A 19,387-nucleotide genomic window follows, 5' to 3' on the forward strand; every position below is an offset into this window, starting at 1 on the left:
AATACAATCTGTAACATCTAGAAACATAGCCTGTGGTAGAAATGTAATCGAATGATAGCAAGTACTAGTACATCACATCAACATCAAATCTTGGCGCCACCAGCTGGCTGACGAGAATGGTCTCTTTGTGTCTTTTAGACTCCTGCGCAAAAGGAAACTATACACACATAGTTGACTTTGATAAATGTGAAACAATTGAGAAACTGTAATTTCGAGGTGACATTCTTGTACAGTATCATGCTGTGTTTTAGACTTTCAATTTGCAGTGTTTCGGGTACTGTTAATCACACTTGTTTGATAACTGTTATCAAAACCCAACCATCGATTACATTAATAATGAATAAGTTGTTTATTCCAACTTTCCCTGTTGTTCAGTTTCTGAAGTCCACTAAAAGAAATTAACGGTTTTGATTACGTTTGAACTTTTGGTCAAATTAAAATTTTACTCTCTTTTTGCCCGTCAGTAATATTTACCGTTACTTTTCGTCAGCTCAGCTGGGGTTCAGTGAATCAGCCCGAGAATACAAACCAACAATTCTAACACACATATGCAACAAATCACTGTAAATTTTGAATACTTTAACATCGCAAAGAAAAACCTATCATTTATGTCATTATTGGCAATTAACACTCAGCTCGGAATTCCCTGGAGAAGAATCCGGTTCCGGTTTAGGAACAATATCACCATGTTTGGACAAACCGGTTCCATTTCCAGTTTGGTGGTTTTCCGTTTGTTCTGCCATATTAAAAGAGGACTTGGACGTAAAAAAGTCACTGTTCGAGAATCGGTTCGGACAGATTCCAGTGTCTTTCCTCGTAGTGTTCAGTGGATTATAACAACGATCTAGCGTCCCACTGCTCGATTGCTTCTGTTGGTAGAGAGCATAGACTTTTGGAATAAACAGACACAATAAGCACACTGAACTGTTTACAATCAACGCTATTGACAGAATGATGACTTTGTAATACGCCAGAGATGTGGTGAAATACGTTGGAACGAAGGAAATCCACACTAAAAGAGTTGTATCCACACAAAACGCGATGTAACGGGACTCGTTGTAGTTGTCCGGAAGTCGCCTCGTTTTGAAGGCGTAAAATACACAAATAATAACCAGAACGAGGTTGAAGGACAGAGATGATAGTAGACCCACCAACGGCATGTCGCAATACAGTTCCACAAGTTTTTCGGTCCTCACAGGCATGCTTTTTGCAACACGTGGAGGCGCGAAACTCGTCGAAACGGTCACCAAGATTACCTGAAATGAGAACAAGCGTAATTAATACACTGTGTCTGATTAGCGTGGCTGAACGATAGCACAGTCTTTGAACAAACTTTCAAGGACAAATTGACGATCTGTAGAACGGACTGAATATTTATGTGCATGTCACATGTCATCAATGGCAGCGAGTGAGAATCTTCACGTGGGACAAAAAGATTCTGAATCTTTACAAGAATCAAGAAGATTCTCAATCTTCAAAAGAGACAAGTAGATTCTGAATCTTTACAAGACACGAGTGACGAGTCGGGTTCAGAATCCTAACGAGAGACGAGTCAGAATCTGCCTTCAAGACAGAGAGTAGGATAGTCTAAGTAAACTTAGTCTCAGAGTATTTCGTTAAACTCCACCACTGCCGAGTCTATCAAAACCTAGTAGAAGGTCGCGTCAGGTAACCTTTCAGCGACCAATGACCGTCCAATCAAATGCGAGACGGTTAAATAGATTTAACCAATCAGACAACGGCTAATATTTAGGGATTGGAGGGACTGACACAGATCTCTCCACAAACAAAAATCCGCATATAACACAATTATTTGACCTGCAGTATATACGCTTTGGGGTTTATGTTGACATGGTTACCATTAGCTAACATTTTAGCAAGATGACATCATTGACTATCGCCAAAAACGCCATTTTCAGCGACTCACCGTTGTCATGGCTATGCCTACGCCGGGTGCGTCACACGGAAGCGAGCGCACGCTGCATAGCATTCCTTGTTCGGAATCGTTCGGGTACGAACCTTTTCGAGATAAAATGTTCAAAAGGTATGTGCGAATGTCCACTTTCGCGATTTGGTAAGCTGTGCTCTGATTGGTCAGTCTCAAAGGTTACCTGACGCGACCTCCCATAATGTTTCGTTAGACTCAGCAGTGGAGTGTCACGAAAAGTACTGAGGATAAGTTTACTTAGATTGGAGAGTAGGACATTTGCCCATTTCCCAATCACAATCTCAATTGTTAACACAAGCCGGTTTAAACAAAGTCAACGCAAATGCAATGAATTTCCTATTAGGAACACTTGATTCGAGCAACGTGTGCACATTAAAACGAGGCAATGGTGGCAAGCCTTTGGATAATTATTGAGCTATTTTGAAACGATTTCAACCATTTGGATTTTGCTTGATTGACTTGATAGTATAGAGGTATGATTTTAACCTGAGGGAAATCTTTTTTTTCCTGTTCAAATCACTGACATGGGAACGATTTGATCCTGATAGGGGAGCGATTTGATACCGAGGGGGAAGCACGTTTATCCGGAGGGAAATGATTCTATCATGAAAACAGTAATTTGATTCTACTGGGAGGAATAGGGTTCTATGTGCAATGTGCATTTTCATCATGTTTGTGTTATATTTTATATAGCAGTATTTCTGAAAATATAACCACGCACAAACGCTGGCCTGGATGTTGACAAGTTGATATATTTATATGAACAAACATGATTAAACCAAACTGAGAGGTGTAGTCCCATTCCTATTTCTATAAACCCGTGAAGATCCGGGATAGAATATGTCCTCGACAACCCACGCTTGCCACAAAAGGCGACTATGCTTGTCGTTACAGACGACTAACCTGATAAGGTGGTCAGACTAGCCAACTTGGTTGACACATATCATCGGTTCCCAGTTGCGCAGATAGATGCTCATGCTGTTGATCTCTGGATTGTTTGGTCCAGACTTGATTATTTACAGACCGCCGCCATACTGCATGCGTTACTGATGATCAGATTTTCACGGGTCGTATTCTCTTGGGAAACAGACTTGAGCGAGTGTGACAAGTTAAGGACTTAAAATCAGGAATACTGCTACTAAAATCTTATTGAATATCAACGCAACTATTTTCTTACATCCTCAGTCAGAGGTACACGAGTGTCAACATCGACGCCTTTGTTTAAATCTTTAAGAAACCTCCTCAGAGATCAATATCGATACGACCCTTTCCTCTTGATAATCGATGACATCTTCCCGCTTTCCTTTATTCACACCCGAAATCAATGTGATACGCATTAACAGCCTAATGTGTTCTAAGACGGTCGCTTCCTTTGACACGCCTTTTGTTTCATAGCATCAATACACTGGAACATTGTTTAACAGTTGTATATACGGAGCGCGGGGTGTTGCCAGGATACCAATCACCTGGGTGAAGAAGTATATCCTTGTTCTCTTTAAACAAATTATTTTAGTAAAACTATCGCGTCTCACGGGGAGAAAAAATAATCTCTTATATCAAGCTCGGATTGGGACATTTTTGTTTAAGTAAATTTATAGCGAGTTCTCTGAATCTGGAAGAACTCATTCCTTTGCTTTGGTTTTCTTTTCTTGAAAACTTTCACTTGATAATTGACGATAATCACACGACGTGAGGCGGTGTATCTTATAAATGTTGAACACGTGTGGTCCCTTAATGTCAGTTATTTCACCCTATACATCATCCCCGAGGGGTATAAGTCGCTGGAATGGCAATATCGAACTCCCAATTTAGCTGTATAAGACACTGCGGATGTTACAGCTGAAAGAACGTCTACTAAAAGCGTTGAGTTAGTGAGTGGAATCGGGTTTGGTTAAAAACGAAAACGAATGCAGTCACAGGTCCATTGAGGAAATATTACAGTGACGTAGAGAAGAAATTACACGCTAAGTTTCTTTTCGATCTTTTTCATCGTAAATATTTTGAAAATTGTTTTGATTGAGACTGTAAATATTGCCCAAATACCACACTTATCCTGCCCGGTTGCGATGTTTCTAGCGCCTCATGTTCCACTGACGAATCCAACACTGACTCCAACTCCAACTCCAACATTGACGACTCCAACATTGACGACTCAGTCCATACTGATGGGTTCATGCCCCGAAATGGTCCATCGAAACGCAGAACGCAGTCGTCTCATGACTGTGTTCCCGCCGATGTGGACATCCAACGTCGTTGATGCTGATGGTTTTGAGCCATCAAAACGCATGCGCACAGAACGCAGTCGTCTCATGACTGTGTTCCCGCCGATGTGGACATCCAACGTCGTTGATGCTGATGGTTTTGAGCCATCAAAACGCATGCGCACAGAACGCAGTCGTCTCATGACTGTGTTCCCGCCGATGTGGACACCCAACGTCGTTGATGCTGATGGTTTTGAGCCATCAAAACGCATGCGCACAGAACGCAGTCGTCTCATGACTGTGTTCCCGCCGATGTGGACATCCAACGTCGTTGATGCTGATGGTTTTGAGCCATCAAAACGCATGCGCACAGAACGCAGTCGTCTCATGACTGTGTTCCCGCCGATGTGGACATCCAACGTCGTTGATGCTGATGGTTTTGAGCCATCAAAACGCATGCGCACAGAACGCAGTCGTCTCATGACTGTGTTCCCGCCGATGTGGACATCCAACGTCGTTGATGCTGATGGTTTTGAGCCATCAAAACGCATGCGCACAGAACGCAGTCGTCTCATGACTGTGTTCCTGCCGATGTGGACACCCAACGTCGTTGATGCTGATGGTTTTGAGCCATCAAAACGCATGCGCACAGAACGCAGTCGTCTCATGACTGTGTTCCCGCCGATGTGGACATCCAACGTCGTTGATGCTGATGGTTTTGAGCCATCAAAACGCATGCGCACAGAACGCAGTCGTCTCATGACTGTGTTCCCGCCGATGTGGACATCCAACGTCGTTGATGCTGATGGTTTTGAGCCATCAAAACGCATGCGCACAGAACGCAGTCGTCTCATGACTGTGTTCCCGCCGATGTGGACATCCAACGTCGTTGATGCTGATGGTTTTGAGCCATCAAAACGCATGCGCACAGAACGCAGTCGTCTCATGACTGTGTTCCCGCCGATGTGGACATCCAACGTCGTTGATGCTGATGGTTTTGAGCCATCAAAACGCATGCGCACAGAACGCAGTCGTCTCATGACTGTGTTCCCGCCGATGTGGACATCCAACGTCGTTGATGCTGATGGTTTTGAGCCATCAAAACGCATGCGCACAGAACGCAGTCGTCTCATGACTGTGTTCCCGCCGATGTGGACACCCAACGTCGTTGATGCTGATGGTTTTGAGCCATCAAAACGCATGCGCACAGAACGCAGTCGTCTCATGACTGTGTTCCCGCCGATGTGGACATCCAACGTCGTTGATGCTGATGGTTTTGAGCCATCAAAACGCATGCGCACAGAACGCAGTCGTCTCATGACTGTGTTCCCGCCGATGTGGACACCCAACGTCGTTGATGCTGATGGTTTTGAGCCATCAAAACGCATGCGCACAGAACGCAGTCGTCTCATGACTGTGTTCCCGCCGATGTGGACACCCAACGTCGTTGATGCTGATGGTTTTGAGCCATCAAAACGCATGCGCACAGAACGCAGTCGTCTCATGACTGTGTTCCCGCCGATGTGGACACCCAACGTCGTTGATGCTGATGGTTTTGAGCCATCAAAACGCATGCGCACAGAACGCAGTCGTCTCATGACTGTGTTCCCGCCGATGTGGACATCCAACGTCGTTGATGCTGATGGTTTTGAGCCATCAAAACGCATGCGCACAGAACGCAGTCGTCTCATGACTGTGTTCCCGCCGATGTGGACATCCAACGTCGTTGATGCTGATGGTTTTGAGCCATCAAAACGCATGCGCACAGAACGCAGTCGTCTCATGACTGTGTTCCTGCCGATGTGGACACCCAACGTCGTTGATGCTGATGGTTTTGAGCCATCAAAACGCATGCGCACAGAACGCAGTCGTCTCATGACTGTGTTCCCGCCGATGTGGACATCCAACGTCGTTGATGCTGATGGTTTTGAGCCATCAAAACGCATGCGCACAGAACGCAGTCGTCTCATGACTGTGTTCCCGCCGATGTGGACATCCAACGTCGTTGATGCTGATGGTTTTGAGCCATCAAAACGCATGCGCACAGAACGCAGTCGTCTCATGACTGTGTTCCTGCCGATGTGGACACCCAACGTCGTTGATGCTGATGGTTTTGAGCCATCAAAACGCATGCGCACAGAACGCAGTCGTCTCATGACTGTGTTCCCGCCGATGTGGACATCCAACGTCGTTGATGCTGATGGTTTTGAGCCATCAAAACGCATGCGCACAGAACGCAGTCGTCTCATGACTGTGTTCCCGCCGATGTGGACATCCAACGTCGTTGATGCTGATGGTTTTGAGCCATCAAAACGCATGCGCACAGAACGCAGTCGTCTCATGACTGTGTTCCCGCCGATGTGGACACCCAACGTCGTTGATGCTGATGGTTTTGAGCCATCAAAACGCATGCGCACAGAACGCAGTCGTCTCATGACTGTGTTCCCGCCGATGTGGACACCCAACGTCGTTGATGCTGATGGTTTTGAGCCATCAAAACGCATGCGCACAGAACGCAGTCGTCTCATGACTGTGTTCCCGCCGATGTGGACATCCAACGTCGTTGATGCTGATGGTTTTGAGCCATCAAAACGCATGCGCACAGAACGCAGTCGTCTCATGACTGTGTTCCTGCCGATGTGGACACCCAACGTCGTTGATGCTGATGGTTTTGAGCCATCAAAACGCATGCGCACAGAACGCAGTCGTCTCATGACTGTGTTCCCGCCGATGTGGACATCCAACGTCGTTGATGCTGATGGTTTTGAGCCATCAAAACGCATGCGCACAGAACGCAGTCGTCTCATGACTGTGTTCCCGCCGATGTGGACATCCAACGTCGTTGATGCTGATGGTTTTGAGCCATCAAAACGCATGCGCACAGAACGCAGTCGTCTCATGACTGTGTTCCTGCCGATGTGGACACCCAACGTCGTTGATGCTGATGGTTTTGAGCCATCAAAACGCATGCGCACAGAACGCAGTCGTCTCATGACTGTGTTCCCGCCGATGTGGACATCCAACGTCGTTGATGCTGATGGTTTTGAGCCATCAAAACGCATGCGCACAGAACGCAGTCGTCTCATGACTGTGTTCCTGCCGATGTGGACACCCAACGTCGTTGATGCTGATGGTTTTGAGCCATCAAAACGCATGCGCACAGAACGCAGTCGTCTCATGACTGTGTTCCCGCCGATGTGGACATCCAACGTCGTTGATGCTGATGGTTTTGAGCCATCAAAACGCATGCGCACAGAACGCAGTCGTCTCATGACTGTGTTCCTGCCGATGTGGACACCCAACGTCGTTGATGCTGATGGTTTTGAGCCATCAAAACGCATGCGCACAGAACGCAGTCGTCTCATGACTGTGTTCCTGCCGATGTGGACACCCAACGTCGTTGATGCTGATGGTTTTGAGCCATCAAAACGCATGCGCACAGAACGCAGTCGTCTCATGACTGTGTTCCCGCCGATGTGGACACCCAACTTCGTTGATGCTGATGGTTTTGAGCCATCAAAACGCATGCGCACAGAACGCAGTCGTCTCATGACTGTGTTCCCGCCGATGTGGACATCCAACGTCGTTGATGCTGATGGTTTTGAGCCATCAAAACGCATGCGCACAGAACGCAGTCGTCTCATGACTGTGTTCCCGCCGATGTGGACACCCAACGTCGTTGATGCTGATGGTTTTGAGCCATCAAAACGCATGCGCACAGAACGCAGTCGTCTCATGACTGTGTTCCCGCCGATGTGGACATCCAACGTCGTTGATGCTGATGGTTTTGAGCCATCAAAACGCATGCGCACAGAACGCAGTCGTCTCATGACTGTGTTCCCGCCGATGTGGACATCCAACGTCGTTGATGCTGATGGTTTTGAGCCATCAAAACGCATGCGCACAGAACGCAGTCGTCTCATGACTGTGTTCCCGCCGATGTGGACATCCAACGTCGTTGATGCTGATGGTTTTGAGCCATCAAAACGCATGCGCACAGAACGCAGTCGTCTCATGACTGTGTTCCTGCCGATGTGGACACCCAACGTCGTTGATGCTGATGGTTTTGAGCCATCAAAACGCATGCGCACAGAACGCAGTCGTCTCATCACTTAAAGTATCCGGTTGAGCATCTTGTAGTGTGGTCACATACGGTCTTCTAATTCCGGGAATGTCAGATCTGTCACCAGTCATTATCCTGACGATGGCATGTTTTGTACAGCCGAACATTCTGGCAGAACGGTAGTTCGAAGACTCGTGACGTTACTGTGGCTCAGTCTCACTCCGCTGCTGATACCTATGTTTTGTGATGTGTGCCTTTAAACCACTGGCAATCTCAGCTGACTATGTCTGTTTTTTAATATCATGCGCGCGTGACTTAACAAAATCATTATTTTCATGATGTTCTACTAATAGCACTGTAAAAGGATGTCTATTGTATTTGGTAACCATCAAAATCCATTAGAATATAATTATTTGCTATATTTGGAAATCGACCCCAAAACACCAGATGTATACTTTCTTATGTACGTAAGTATAAAAGAGATGCATGACCATGGAACCAACCGTGTTCTTCTTTCCAATAATTATCTCGTGCAATGACCTGAGTTTTCAGTAGAAATACCTTGTGACGAGGTTTTGTACTTTCTGACATTCTAAAAATTGTGTCCCTGTTTTATTTAGACACATATTTGATTGCGCTCACATGTGGAAACAATTTTGACGGGTGACAGCTCACGGATGCCACCGGTTGGGAATGAGACTGTCCCCTTTCAACATTAGCTAATCTTTCTCGTTATCATTAAATATGCCACTTTTTCATAGCATGTCGCAACAAATGGAAATCACACGTCTTTTGTTGGACAAAGATCAACAAAAATATATTTTGGTTTCAAGATAAACATCTCGTTCTAGAAATAATTAGCCATTAAGAGTTTAGTCACAAAAACATTCTGCCAGGAACGATATGAGGTGAGTGGAACATCACCGGCGGCAACAGTCGAATGTCTGTTGTTGATGAGAGGGACTTGAAGAACTGATCTGCTGTTTTAGATCGGGAAAATGTTTTCGTATTGTTAACAAAAGTACACCGGCCTCTAATTAGCGTAACCAAGAATAGACTCACGGAAATTAAACGGAAATGATGTACATCTGTTTTCTTTTGACTGATAATGCTGTAGCAACGTTGTTCACACAGATATGCGACTTATAATTATGCGATGGAAAAATGGGGAACCATATTGTGAAGCTGGACCCTTATTCTCGAAACGTTCGTAGCCCTACGAACTTCTTAAGCCCATTCTTAACACATTGGCTACGATCAAAGTTAAGAATTCTTAGGGCTACGAACGTTTCGAGAATAAGGATGACCACGTGGCCACCAAGAGTGAGTGAGTGAGTGAGTGAGTGAGTGAGTAAGTGAGTAAGTGAGTGAGTGAGTATGTTTTTACGCGCTTTAGCAATAGTTCTGAAATATCCCGAAGTAGGAGAAAGTAGATGGGTTTTACATATTGTATAAATATGGGGAAACGAACCTGGGTCTACGACGTGACGAGCGAACGTTTTAACCACGAGGCCACCCCACTGCCTCGTGGCCACCAAAACCAGCACGAAGGCACACGCACACGTACACACGTGTTATTATGCATGTCGTGAGTGTTGATGCCTGGACCCCTGATGAAAACAACATTCCACAGATGTTTTAAGAGGAACCAAAGATACTGGACATAATCTCGATGTCAGTGGTGACTTTGTTGATGGTTCTGTACTGTCCGGTGGTACAGAATAGAGAAGTGTCGTATCAAATAGCATAGGTTCCCAACTTACACAAACCTTTAGTTTGGATGCCAATTCAGAATATCAATAACCGATATTCACATTAAACTAGCTATCGACAGGTTCAGATATTGTGTACTATGGAGGACATTCTGTCAGTCGTGTTTTGAATTAACGAGGACAAAACACAACTTTCCTGATATCCACTGAATCTGGGACATATCGAACATTTTCGGACCACTGTACTGTGTGTGAGTGAGTAAGTTAGTGAGTGTGTTGAGTATACCGTCATTTTCTACAGCATGCTCTCACAGGAAAGTCCTCAGTGTTACAGGGAGACAACCGTGCACAGCTAATTGCGGTGCCTTTGACTGGAATCCAACTCCATTGTGGGAGAGCGTGGGTTGCAATCATTCCAGACTGTGTATATGTGCACTGTGCAATTTAGTCGAAACACGTATAACGAACTACAGCTATATCGAACTAAAACTAACGCCAGCGAGTGTGGTTTTACGCCGCTTTTTGTAATAGTCCAGCAAAATCACGGCTGGTCTTCAGTAGGACAACCAAACACTGTAACCACTAGGCTACCCCAACGCCACTATAATTATCGGGTCCTTCGGGTACACGTTGTATTCTTTGTTTACAGTATACATGTATACTCATGTCATTGCCATTGTTCAAGTGCTTACAGCTGTCACCGTTCGGGTGCTTACAATGGTCACTGTCCAGGTGGTTACAATTGTCACTGTCCAGGTGCTTACAATTGTCACTGTTCAGGTGCTTACAAATGTCATTGTTCAGGTGCTTACAGTTGTCACTGTTCAGGTGCTTACAATTGTCACTGTCCAGGTGGTTACAACTGTCACTGTTCAGGTGCTTAAAGTTGTCACTGTTCAGGTGCTTACAGTTGTCACTGTTCAGGTGGTTACAATTGTCACTGTTCAGGTGCTTACAAATATCATTGTTCAGGTGCTTACAGTTGTCATTGTTCAGGTGGTTACAATTGTCACCGCAATACCATGAACATGACGGTGAGGTAGTCGAGAGGTTCAACCGTCCTATCAACACAACCGAGTTTGATTCTCCACATGGAAGCACAGTGTGATGGGTGTTTCTAATTCCCATGACGTAATTTTGCTGGAATATTTCTAAGACTCACATCACCTTCCTGCATGTGTCTATCAGCCGTATTATCTGGTGTTGATGCAACACGAAGCACGAAACTCAGTAATACCGAATATAATCCATCTGGTGATTTATAACTGTTTTCACTTAGGAGTGGAATTTGTCATTTATTTCACAACGTTGCTATTTCACCTTGTTATTATTCTAAAAATAAATCTTTGTGGTTGTTTACCTTAGATTTGTGGGTGCTTTATTGGTTCTGGATTGCGTCGGTGAAGTTCAAACAAATCTGCATATCAGTTATCACTGGGTTTTATAGACGTGGCATGACAATCATGACACCATCACGTTAGCAAGTATTTGTGAAAACGATTAATCAACAACAGCACAAACTTTGATAAGCGTGGAAGACAACTTCAGCTCTTCAGTTGCCAAGACATGTCGGAGCCCTTACAGAATAGCCCTCAACACAACGAACTGCTTATCTCATGCACACAGTCAGCCACGGCGCCGATGAAACAGTTCTACTGATATACAAACAACCTGTCTTTGAGCAAATTGGCAGTTTTAGCGTTTGTTATTTCCATTCATGCAGATATTTCATAGTTTAGACAGTGTTCATACAATCCTACAGTTTTGTAATAAAATATTTATATAATGTGCGATTCGTTGATAAGGCGCCTTGTAACATCGAACTGTAAAGATGTCCTTATTATACTGGACAACATAAGTTAAGGATGTTGATGTTTTTATGACTGATATTTTATCAGTGTGTCAATGAATAATACACCATTATTAATAATTTCAAAATTTACAAATATTCCTAACTATTTGTGTCCAGTATAAAATGTGGCGAAGGTCTTATCCAGCATAAAGACGTCTGATGGTAAGTCGTGGAAGATAGGTTTTGGTAGCCAACAATAATTATTAGAAATTGAAAACAATATCCTGCACATAAATTTACATGCACATTCAAGTGAGTTTTAGTGACACTACTAGTCTAACACTATCATGGCGGAAGACCTCAGATATATGCTTCACTAATTGTATCCATGTGGACATTAGAGGTCATAGTGACAGAACGCGTCAAATTGGTTAAACCTTCGACTGCATATAATGGTCATGTATTACTGCGATTAAAGTGCTGACACACAAGATGTTCGTTGTTCTACGTTGTCTTTAGCAATATTCCAGCAATATCTTATATCACCAGAAACGGGCTTTACACATTATAACCCATGCGGGGATCGAACCCGGACTGCGTGACGAGCGGACGCTTTAACCCCACCACCCCCTTTTGTCATATTGACGTTGTTCTCCAGCTTCATGTTATGATGCTAGAACTAAAGTCAAACTGTTGTATTCTTTAAAATACATGTCTCTTAATTCTGCGGCTAGAGGCACGACACTTCCCATGTAAAATGATACCACAGTGCAAGGAAAAGAAATGCCCGCTCGACAAAACAAAAAATGTGTTCGTCAAAAGTCGAAAAGAAAATGTCTAACGAACTGTCTAAATATCGATCGACGTCAAGCTGCAATGTCTCTCGATTCAATCCACATGTTCACAAATCTAGACTGACAACGGAGAAACAACGGGGACACAGGGTGTGCATCTGGTGTCAAGACAGGCAGTCGGAGCACACCTCTATCTTCTTTGAAGACTCGGCGTTTTCTTGCCTCGTTTCTCGTGGAGACGTTTTGACAAAACGATTCGATGGAGGTGTGTTTTTTTTCCCCTTTCTATGACGCGCGACTCTACTGGGATATTCATGAGACGGTAAAAAAAGGCATTTTGTGTCTCAGATAGGTATTTTATGTCAATATTTTTCTTGTTCGTGTTGTATAATAGATTAGATGAGCAGAAATTGGAAATTGGTATGAAACAGTGTCTGACAAAGATCTATTTCCGTGTAGGAGGCTTGAATGATTCGTGTGGGTTCGACCTTTACTGCCGTACTTTTTGTTGTGTGGATTTCATATTTAATAACAATGACATTTATAAATACTGGATTCGAGGAAAACGAAATAATTCTAATTCGTCTTTACAGATATAATGCTTATTTTTTCTTTTGATGAGTGAGTGAGTGAGTTTAGTTTTACGCCGCACTCAGCAATATTACAACTATATGGCGGCGGTCTGTAAATAATCGAGTCTGGACCAGACAATCCAGTGATGAACAGCATGTGCATCGATCTGAGCAAATGGGAACCGATGACATGTGTCACTCAAGTCAGCGACCCAGACCACCCGATCCCGTTAGTCACCTCTTACGACAAGCATAGTCGCCTTCTATGGCAAGCACGGGCTGCTGAAGGCCTATTCTACCCGAATCTCTATGTTATGGGATCATTCGTTTGGGTTGGAAATACCAGTGCATAGATCAAAGATGCCCAACATAGGTAAGAGAATGCCTTGTGCAGAGTAGAGTCCCTTGAGCGCACCAGGAACTGATAATCGTGGGTTCGAATCCAGGTTCGATCCGATTAAATATCTGGATTTAAACAATGTGGAAAACGTCAAAGCACCAATCACTTCAGGTTTTTATACAAGAATAGCTGAAGTGATGTAACTAGAATATTGGTCAAATCTTGTTGAACAAACATACAATTGATAACATCTGGTTATGTGCTGTGGTACTCACAGATGTTGGAAAACTGTAAGCAAACTGAATATATTTTATCTAAAACCAAGGCATTGTTTCATGTGCCATGATGTTTAAACTATATCTACTATATACATAGGGTAGCATCGTCGCCTCAATATAAAGATGGGGCGGTGGGGTAGTCTAGGGAGTAAAACATTCCATTGTTACGCCGAAGTTCTGAGTTCGATTCCACACATGGGTACAATGTGTGCAGCCCATTTCTGGTGTCTCACGCCGTGATATGGCTGGAATAGCTACCCGTGAAGGTCCGGGTTACAATATTGGCCTTCAGTAACCTCACTCACTCACTCACTCACTCACTCACTCACTTACCGGATTATTGCTCAAAGCGAGGTAAAAGCAAACTTACTCGTTGAAAAGGAAACTTTCCACACTATTGTATTCAGAGTAATGATAACATGTCTTTGACACCGCATATTTCCCCAAAAGCTGATGTGATCACTTACATGAGTCATATGAGCTTACGATACAAATGGCCTCCCGTGACGTCAGTAAGCTTACGATACAAATGGCCTCCCGTGACGTCAGTAAGCTTACGATACAAATGGCCTCCCGTGACGTCAGTAAGCTTACGATACAAATGGCCTTCCGTGACGTCAGTAAGCTTACGATACAACTGGCCTCCCGTGACGTCAGTGGCTTCAGTTTATCAACGAAAACCAAATTAAACAAATCAAGACAGCATGGAAATGTGCACTGTCAGCGTCTATCGGATTCATACTTAGAAATCTTGATTGATGCAGATGTCTGTCGATGTGATTAGGACCCATAGTCGCCAGGTTACCAGGTCAGATTCATCATGTAGTTTATAAAGGCATGCTCTCATAAATCATGATGTAATGATCATTATAAACCTGGCGTGTGTTATATATCGTTTACTGCACTTTCAGAGGGACCTCGAGCATATCAGTGTGTAATCCATCTCAACAATTCATTAGTCTATACAGGCAAGGGACATAACTCTGACACGCTAGTAAATCATAACTATATTGATAGATAGCAGTGAGATGTTTGTTTGCATCGTGTCGTCTGCGATCTCCTTGGATTTCGCCTCATGAGGGATTGATTTTTCGGAAACCTCGTTCCAGAGTAAAAGAAGTAAACTGCCTTCAATCATTTCTTTAGCAGGAAATGTATCAGTAACACACATTGTCGTCACGAGTGTGAATATATTTTATGCAGCAGTCCTTAACGACAGTCTGTAAGTATTCTTGTTTCGAAACATCCTGTAAATGGAGAACCAGTGGCTATTGGCATGAACACCGAAACACGCTCTCGGGTAAAGTGGAACACAATAAGCAAGGTCAATCATTATCAAAAACGTATTCACATATATGTCCGTCCTACAAGAGCCTACAATGGACTTTTGTAGCCAATCAGCAAGTGAGGAGCCGGGTTACAACTGATCTTCAGCAACCCATGCTTGTCCTGAGAGACGACTAACGGGATCGGGTGGTCAGGTTCATATCCTAGTTGCGTAAATCGATGTTCATGCTGTTGATCACTGGATTGTCCGGTCCAAACTTGATTATTTACAGAGAACCACCATATGGTTGGAATACTACTGAGTGCAGCGTAAAACTAAACTCACTCACTGTTCTGTCCAGGAACCCCCACTGAGGACAAGCGCAGCCTACTTGAGGCATAAATGATGTCAAGGAATGTGGTTCTTTTTTATGATTTCACGACGAGTCATGATTCTGTTCTCAAATGGCACGTTGGTCACGTATTCTTCCCTTCAGAAATTCCACACAAGCACCTGAATGCCGGCAACCAACGTGCCTCGGGTAAACGAAACAATGTCTCGGCTAGGACGCCTACATTGTTCGCGGAGCTCATGGTTATGGGGGCGCGAGACACTACTGGAATCGTAAATCAGGAGTTTGTAAATACCAGGAAGTACCGACCTCCGCCTGTCATCCAGTTACCGAGATATATTATTTATTATTACATACATTAAATACATATGGTTTAACAACACCGCATTGGTGTGTGCGTGCGTGCGTGCGTGCGTGTGTGCGCGTGTGCGCGTGTGTGAGTAGCTCATTTTTTATTCAACATTTTTGTAAAGCTGATGAATATAGCGGACCAGACGGGAATATCACAACGAGGGACTTCAAACATGATACACATTGTATCCTTGTGGGGAATCAAACCTGGGATTTCGGCGTGACGGACAAACGCTTCAACCACTAGGTGACCCCTCCGTCCAGGAACATGCGTTATATTGTAGACAAACAGCCCTTCTGACAGTAACACAGTATAAGTAACATATTTCCAGTGAAGCGACAAGACACGAAATTCATTTCACCACCAGTTAAAGATACACCAGGGTGCTATGTACAAAGCGATCTTGGGGCTAAGGAGGTCGGAACTCCCACATCTTACCATGGACTTACCGTATTTTCCAAATACACTTACCCTAGTAAATGGACGTTTCATCCGGCGGGCCATAGGTACAACGTTTGAAATGAACGTATCATCTGGATGTCAGATCTAGACACGTTCAAAGGCTGTTAAAGTAAACGAACACTCAACTCTGCATTTACATGTATTTCACAGGTGTGTAAATCTGGCCATTGTTTTCATGTGTTTTCTAGCACTGGTAAGAAACGTACATGCTGTGAATGCATGACATGGATTTCAATACCCTTTAAATCTTGCATGACCAGAGTAAGGCTTGTCATATGGTTAATACACAGGTAAATAATTAGTAATGGGTAACTAATGACTAATTCAAAATGTATTTCCATGGTTCGGTAATATAACTGACACGTTGTCTGCCCGTCCTCCTACGCCATAATGTACTGAGATAATTAGAAACACAAGGCGACGTGACGTTCATGACTGACCACCTACAATTCGTGGGGCTGAATTATGAACGTGATTGCTATGAACATGGTGTATGTTTAAAAGGTTCATATATTGTGTCTGTGGATGTGCATAGGGCATTCTGTTTTCTTTAATAATTGTCTTTTCGTCTCCACAAGAACATGACATGGTGTATAGTCTAATGGTAAACAGTAAGAAATACTTGTACAATGGATAGTGTTGCTACTTTGCGTAACTAACGGAATTCTCTTACATGCCATATAAGAGAGAGAGAGAGAGAGAGAGAGAGAGCGAGAGAGAGAGAGAGAGAGAGAGAGCGAGAGAGAGAGAGAGAGAGAGAGAGAGAGAGAGTTTGGTTTGTCGCCCTAGAAGACAGTCAAATAATCAGCAGCATGTACACACTTATCTACTGTCATCAATATTAACACCGTCCTGTAGACCGATATGAGTCTCGCAGTATTGCTGCTCGTGGCTGTCATAGGTACTGCCCTTACATGTCCCCGCCAAGTTAATAAACAACGACCTTCAAAACCTTCAGTCTTTGTACAATTACTTGGTGTCATTGCACCAGGTGCATACAAACACCTATGCTAATATAATACAGAAACTGAATCTGCAAAATATTCACAGTGACTATAGTATCCCCACGTGTGGTGTCGGAATAATGAGTTGCTTAATCGTTTCAGATGTGTCAATATTCTGTCGCAAATAAGAATTTCTACTTTGTGACAGTACTACCTTTCCTTTGTTTAATCTTGACAGGCGGTAGTTTGAAGGTGTCACATAGTTCTTGCGTTTTCAATACTACTGAAGAGATATCCACACCGCATGCCGAGTGGCACAGTTCTTCACAAAAAGCTGGTAATCAGATGCAACAACTGAACCACACTGAATCACGAATGATGTACGGCAATTACCGATAGAATTGAGTTAACTCTACATTAGTTTTTGTAGTCTTCAAACTCTGGCGATGGCTACAAAAAGTTTTGTACCAGTACTAGCGCTTCAAACAATTGAAAATTAACATTTTGGTGTTCGATGAGATAAACACGATGGTTACTGGTCCCTGGGGGCTCATGGGTTGATGTACCCTTCAGGTTCAGGGAACGCAAACAAACATCAAGGGTACATCAACCGATGTTCCCCTCGTGACCAGTGAACACGAGGTCAAATATAACTGGACGTGTTTAGATTATTCACTGCATACAAGCATCATACATGCTTTTCAAACATGGTACAGGACTCCCAACCTCAATAGTCTATTGCCCCACCAGTTGCGCAGTAAGAGTTGGCCCTGCTTGTCATCGGAGGTTGGTATGCTGACTCTGTAGCATGTATCATGCAGATAGTGTTCCTGCTAATTATTGCAGACACTGAACCTGTGAAATCTGGACTTGCTTCATTTAGGGGCTTAGCATTAAAGTAAAAGCTGGGCGGAAGGGAAAATATTATCTGTCAGAGACTGCAGTACAGACTAGAACACAATACGGAAAACAGAAACTTTTGACAACAGACCATTTTTAGGCTCTCCTAATTGTAACGATAATTTAAATAGCTCAAACAAGATTCATTCGAATGTCCAAGACAAGACATATTTACTACGAGACGAACAATTGTTTTACATGTTATTCAAAAGTACAACAACACGAGTACACGTTTTGTCTTTTGTCTTTTACCTGTCCCTACATAGGTCATTTGGTTTTCAAGGTAGGGTAGTATCAGTTTGCTCTACTACAGACGATCCTGTCTGCCATACATTCTTAATGGAGGGATATTGTATTGGGATACGTAGGGGCTCTTACGAGGAAAGAGGGACGGAACACCATTGAATAAGCACCTGACAATATTTCCCATTACTACACAGGTCGTAACTGCTTCTGGAGTGAGTTTACTTTTACGCAATATTCCAACAGTATCATGGCGATACTGGAACTGATATAAATATTTTCTTTTTTCAGACTCTTTGGGTGGTATGATTAATGATATCACATGGACCTTGATTTCAAACGTAATATATTTCAATTATAAATATAATCATCGTTTTGGGGCATGAGCACACAAAAGACTAAGTCGTAGGTTAATGTTTATGTACGACACTTGCGACTATCGTAGCACAAAAAGCTTCGAAAGTCTCTGCACAGAATTCTCGGATACACTACTGTGACACTGTACAGACAGGTGTGACGTTCCACTTTAATAATTCCGACATCAAGAAGATCCGGGTTAGAATTGATCTTCAGCAACCCACGTTTGTCGTAAGTGGCGACTAACGGGATCGGGAGACTTGTTTGACACATGTCATCGCATCGCATCCCACTCATGCTGTTGATCACTGTATTGTCTGGTCCAGACTCGATTATGTACCGCCGCTACATGTATCAGTCTCCCTGACATTTGACGAGTGTCGTACCCTATATAAACAAACTCATGCTCATAATTTCAATCACTGGGTATTTACAGACTGCTGTCAAGTACATGCAATATTGCTGAGAGCGGCGTTTAAACAGCAATCACTCAGTACCTTCCGGTACAGATGTACTAGCACAAAAAGGATCACCACTGACACCATTGCGAGCAATTCGATGATTGGTTGGTTAATTAGACATCATGCAAAACCGCTAAACGTTTCATCAAAAAAGCTTACTTATAACAAATTATTTTGAGGCATTATCGTCCCCAAATCGTTAAATTAAGTCACGTTTCTAATTAGCAGAGTCATGGGAAGCAGTCCTTCGTAAATGGCGTCTGAGATAGCTCATGGATCCAATTTTCATACAAGAAGTTATTTTGGGGCAATATATTGATTATGTATAAATATCACTGACAATTCCGCA

At 43.5% G+C, this 19,387-nt stretch overlaps 1 protein-coding gene across 1 annotated transcript in view; it reads right to left on the bottom strand.

Annotated features, from left to right (window-relative positions):
* Positions 1 to 503: 503 nt before the first annotated feature.
* The window catches only part of LOC137258377 (metabotropic glutamate receptor 7-like), a 57,948-nt gene continuing 39,064 nt past the window's right edge, over positions 504 to 19,387 (bottom strand). Inside the window, exon 2 of the mRNA XM_067796036.1 lies at positions 504 to 1,256. Coding sequence (XP_067652137.1) covers positions 615 to 1,256 — 642 coding nt within the window. The 3' untranslated portion in view covers positions 504 to 614. The remainder of the gene's footprint in view (positions 1,257 to 19,387) is intronic.

This window comes from Haliotis asinina, chromosome 12 (genome assembly GCF_037392515.1).
Source record: "Haliotis asinina isolate JCU_RB_2024 chromosome 12, JCU_Hal_asi_v2, whole genome shotgun sequence".
NCBI classification, from domain to species: Eukaryota; Metazoa; Mollusca; class Gastropoda; order Lepetellida; family Haliotidae; genus Haliotis; species Haliotis asinina.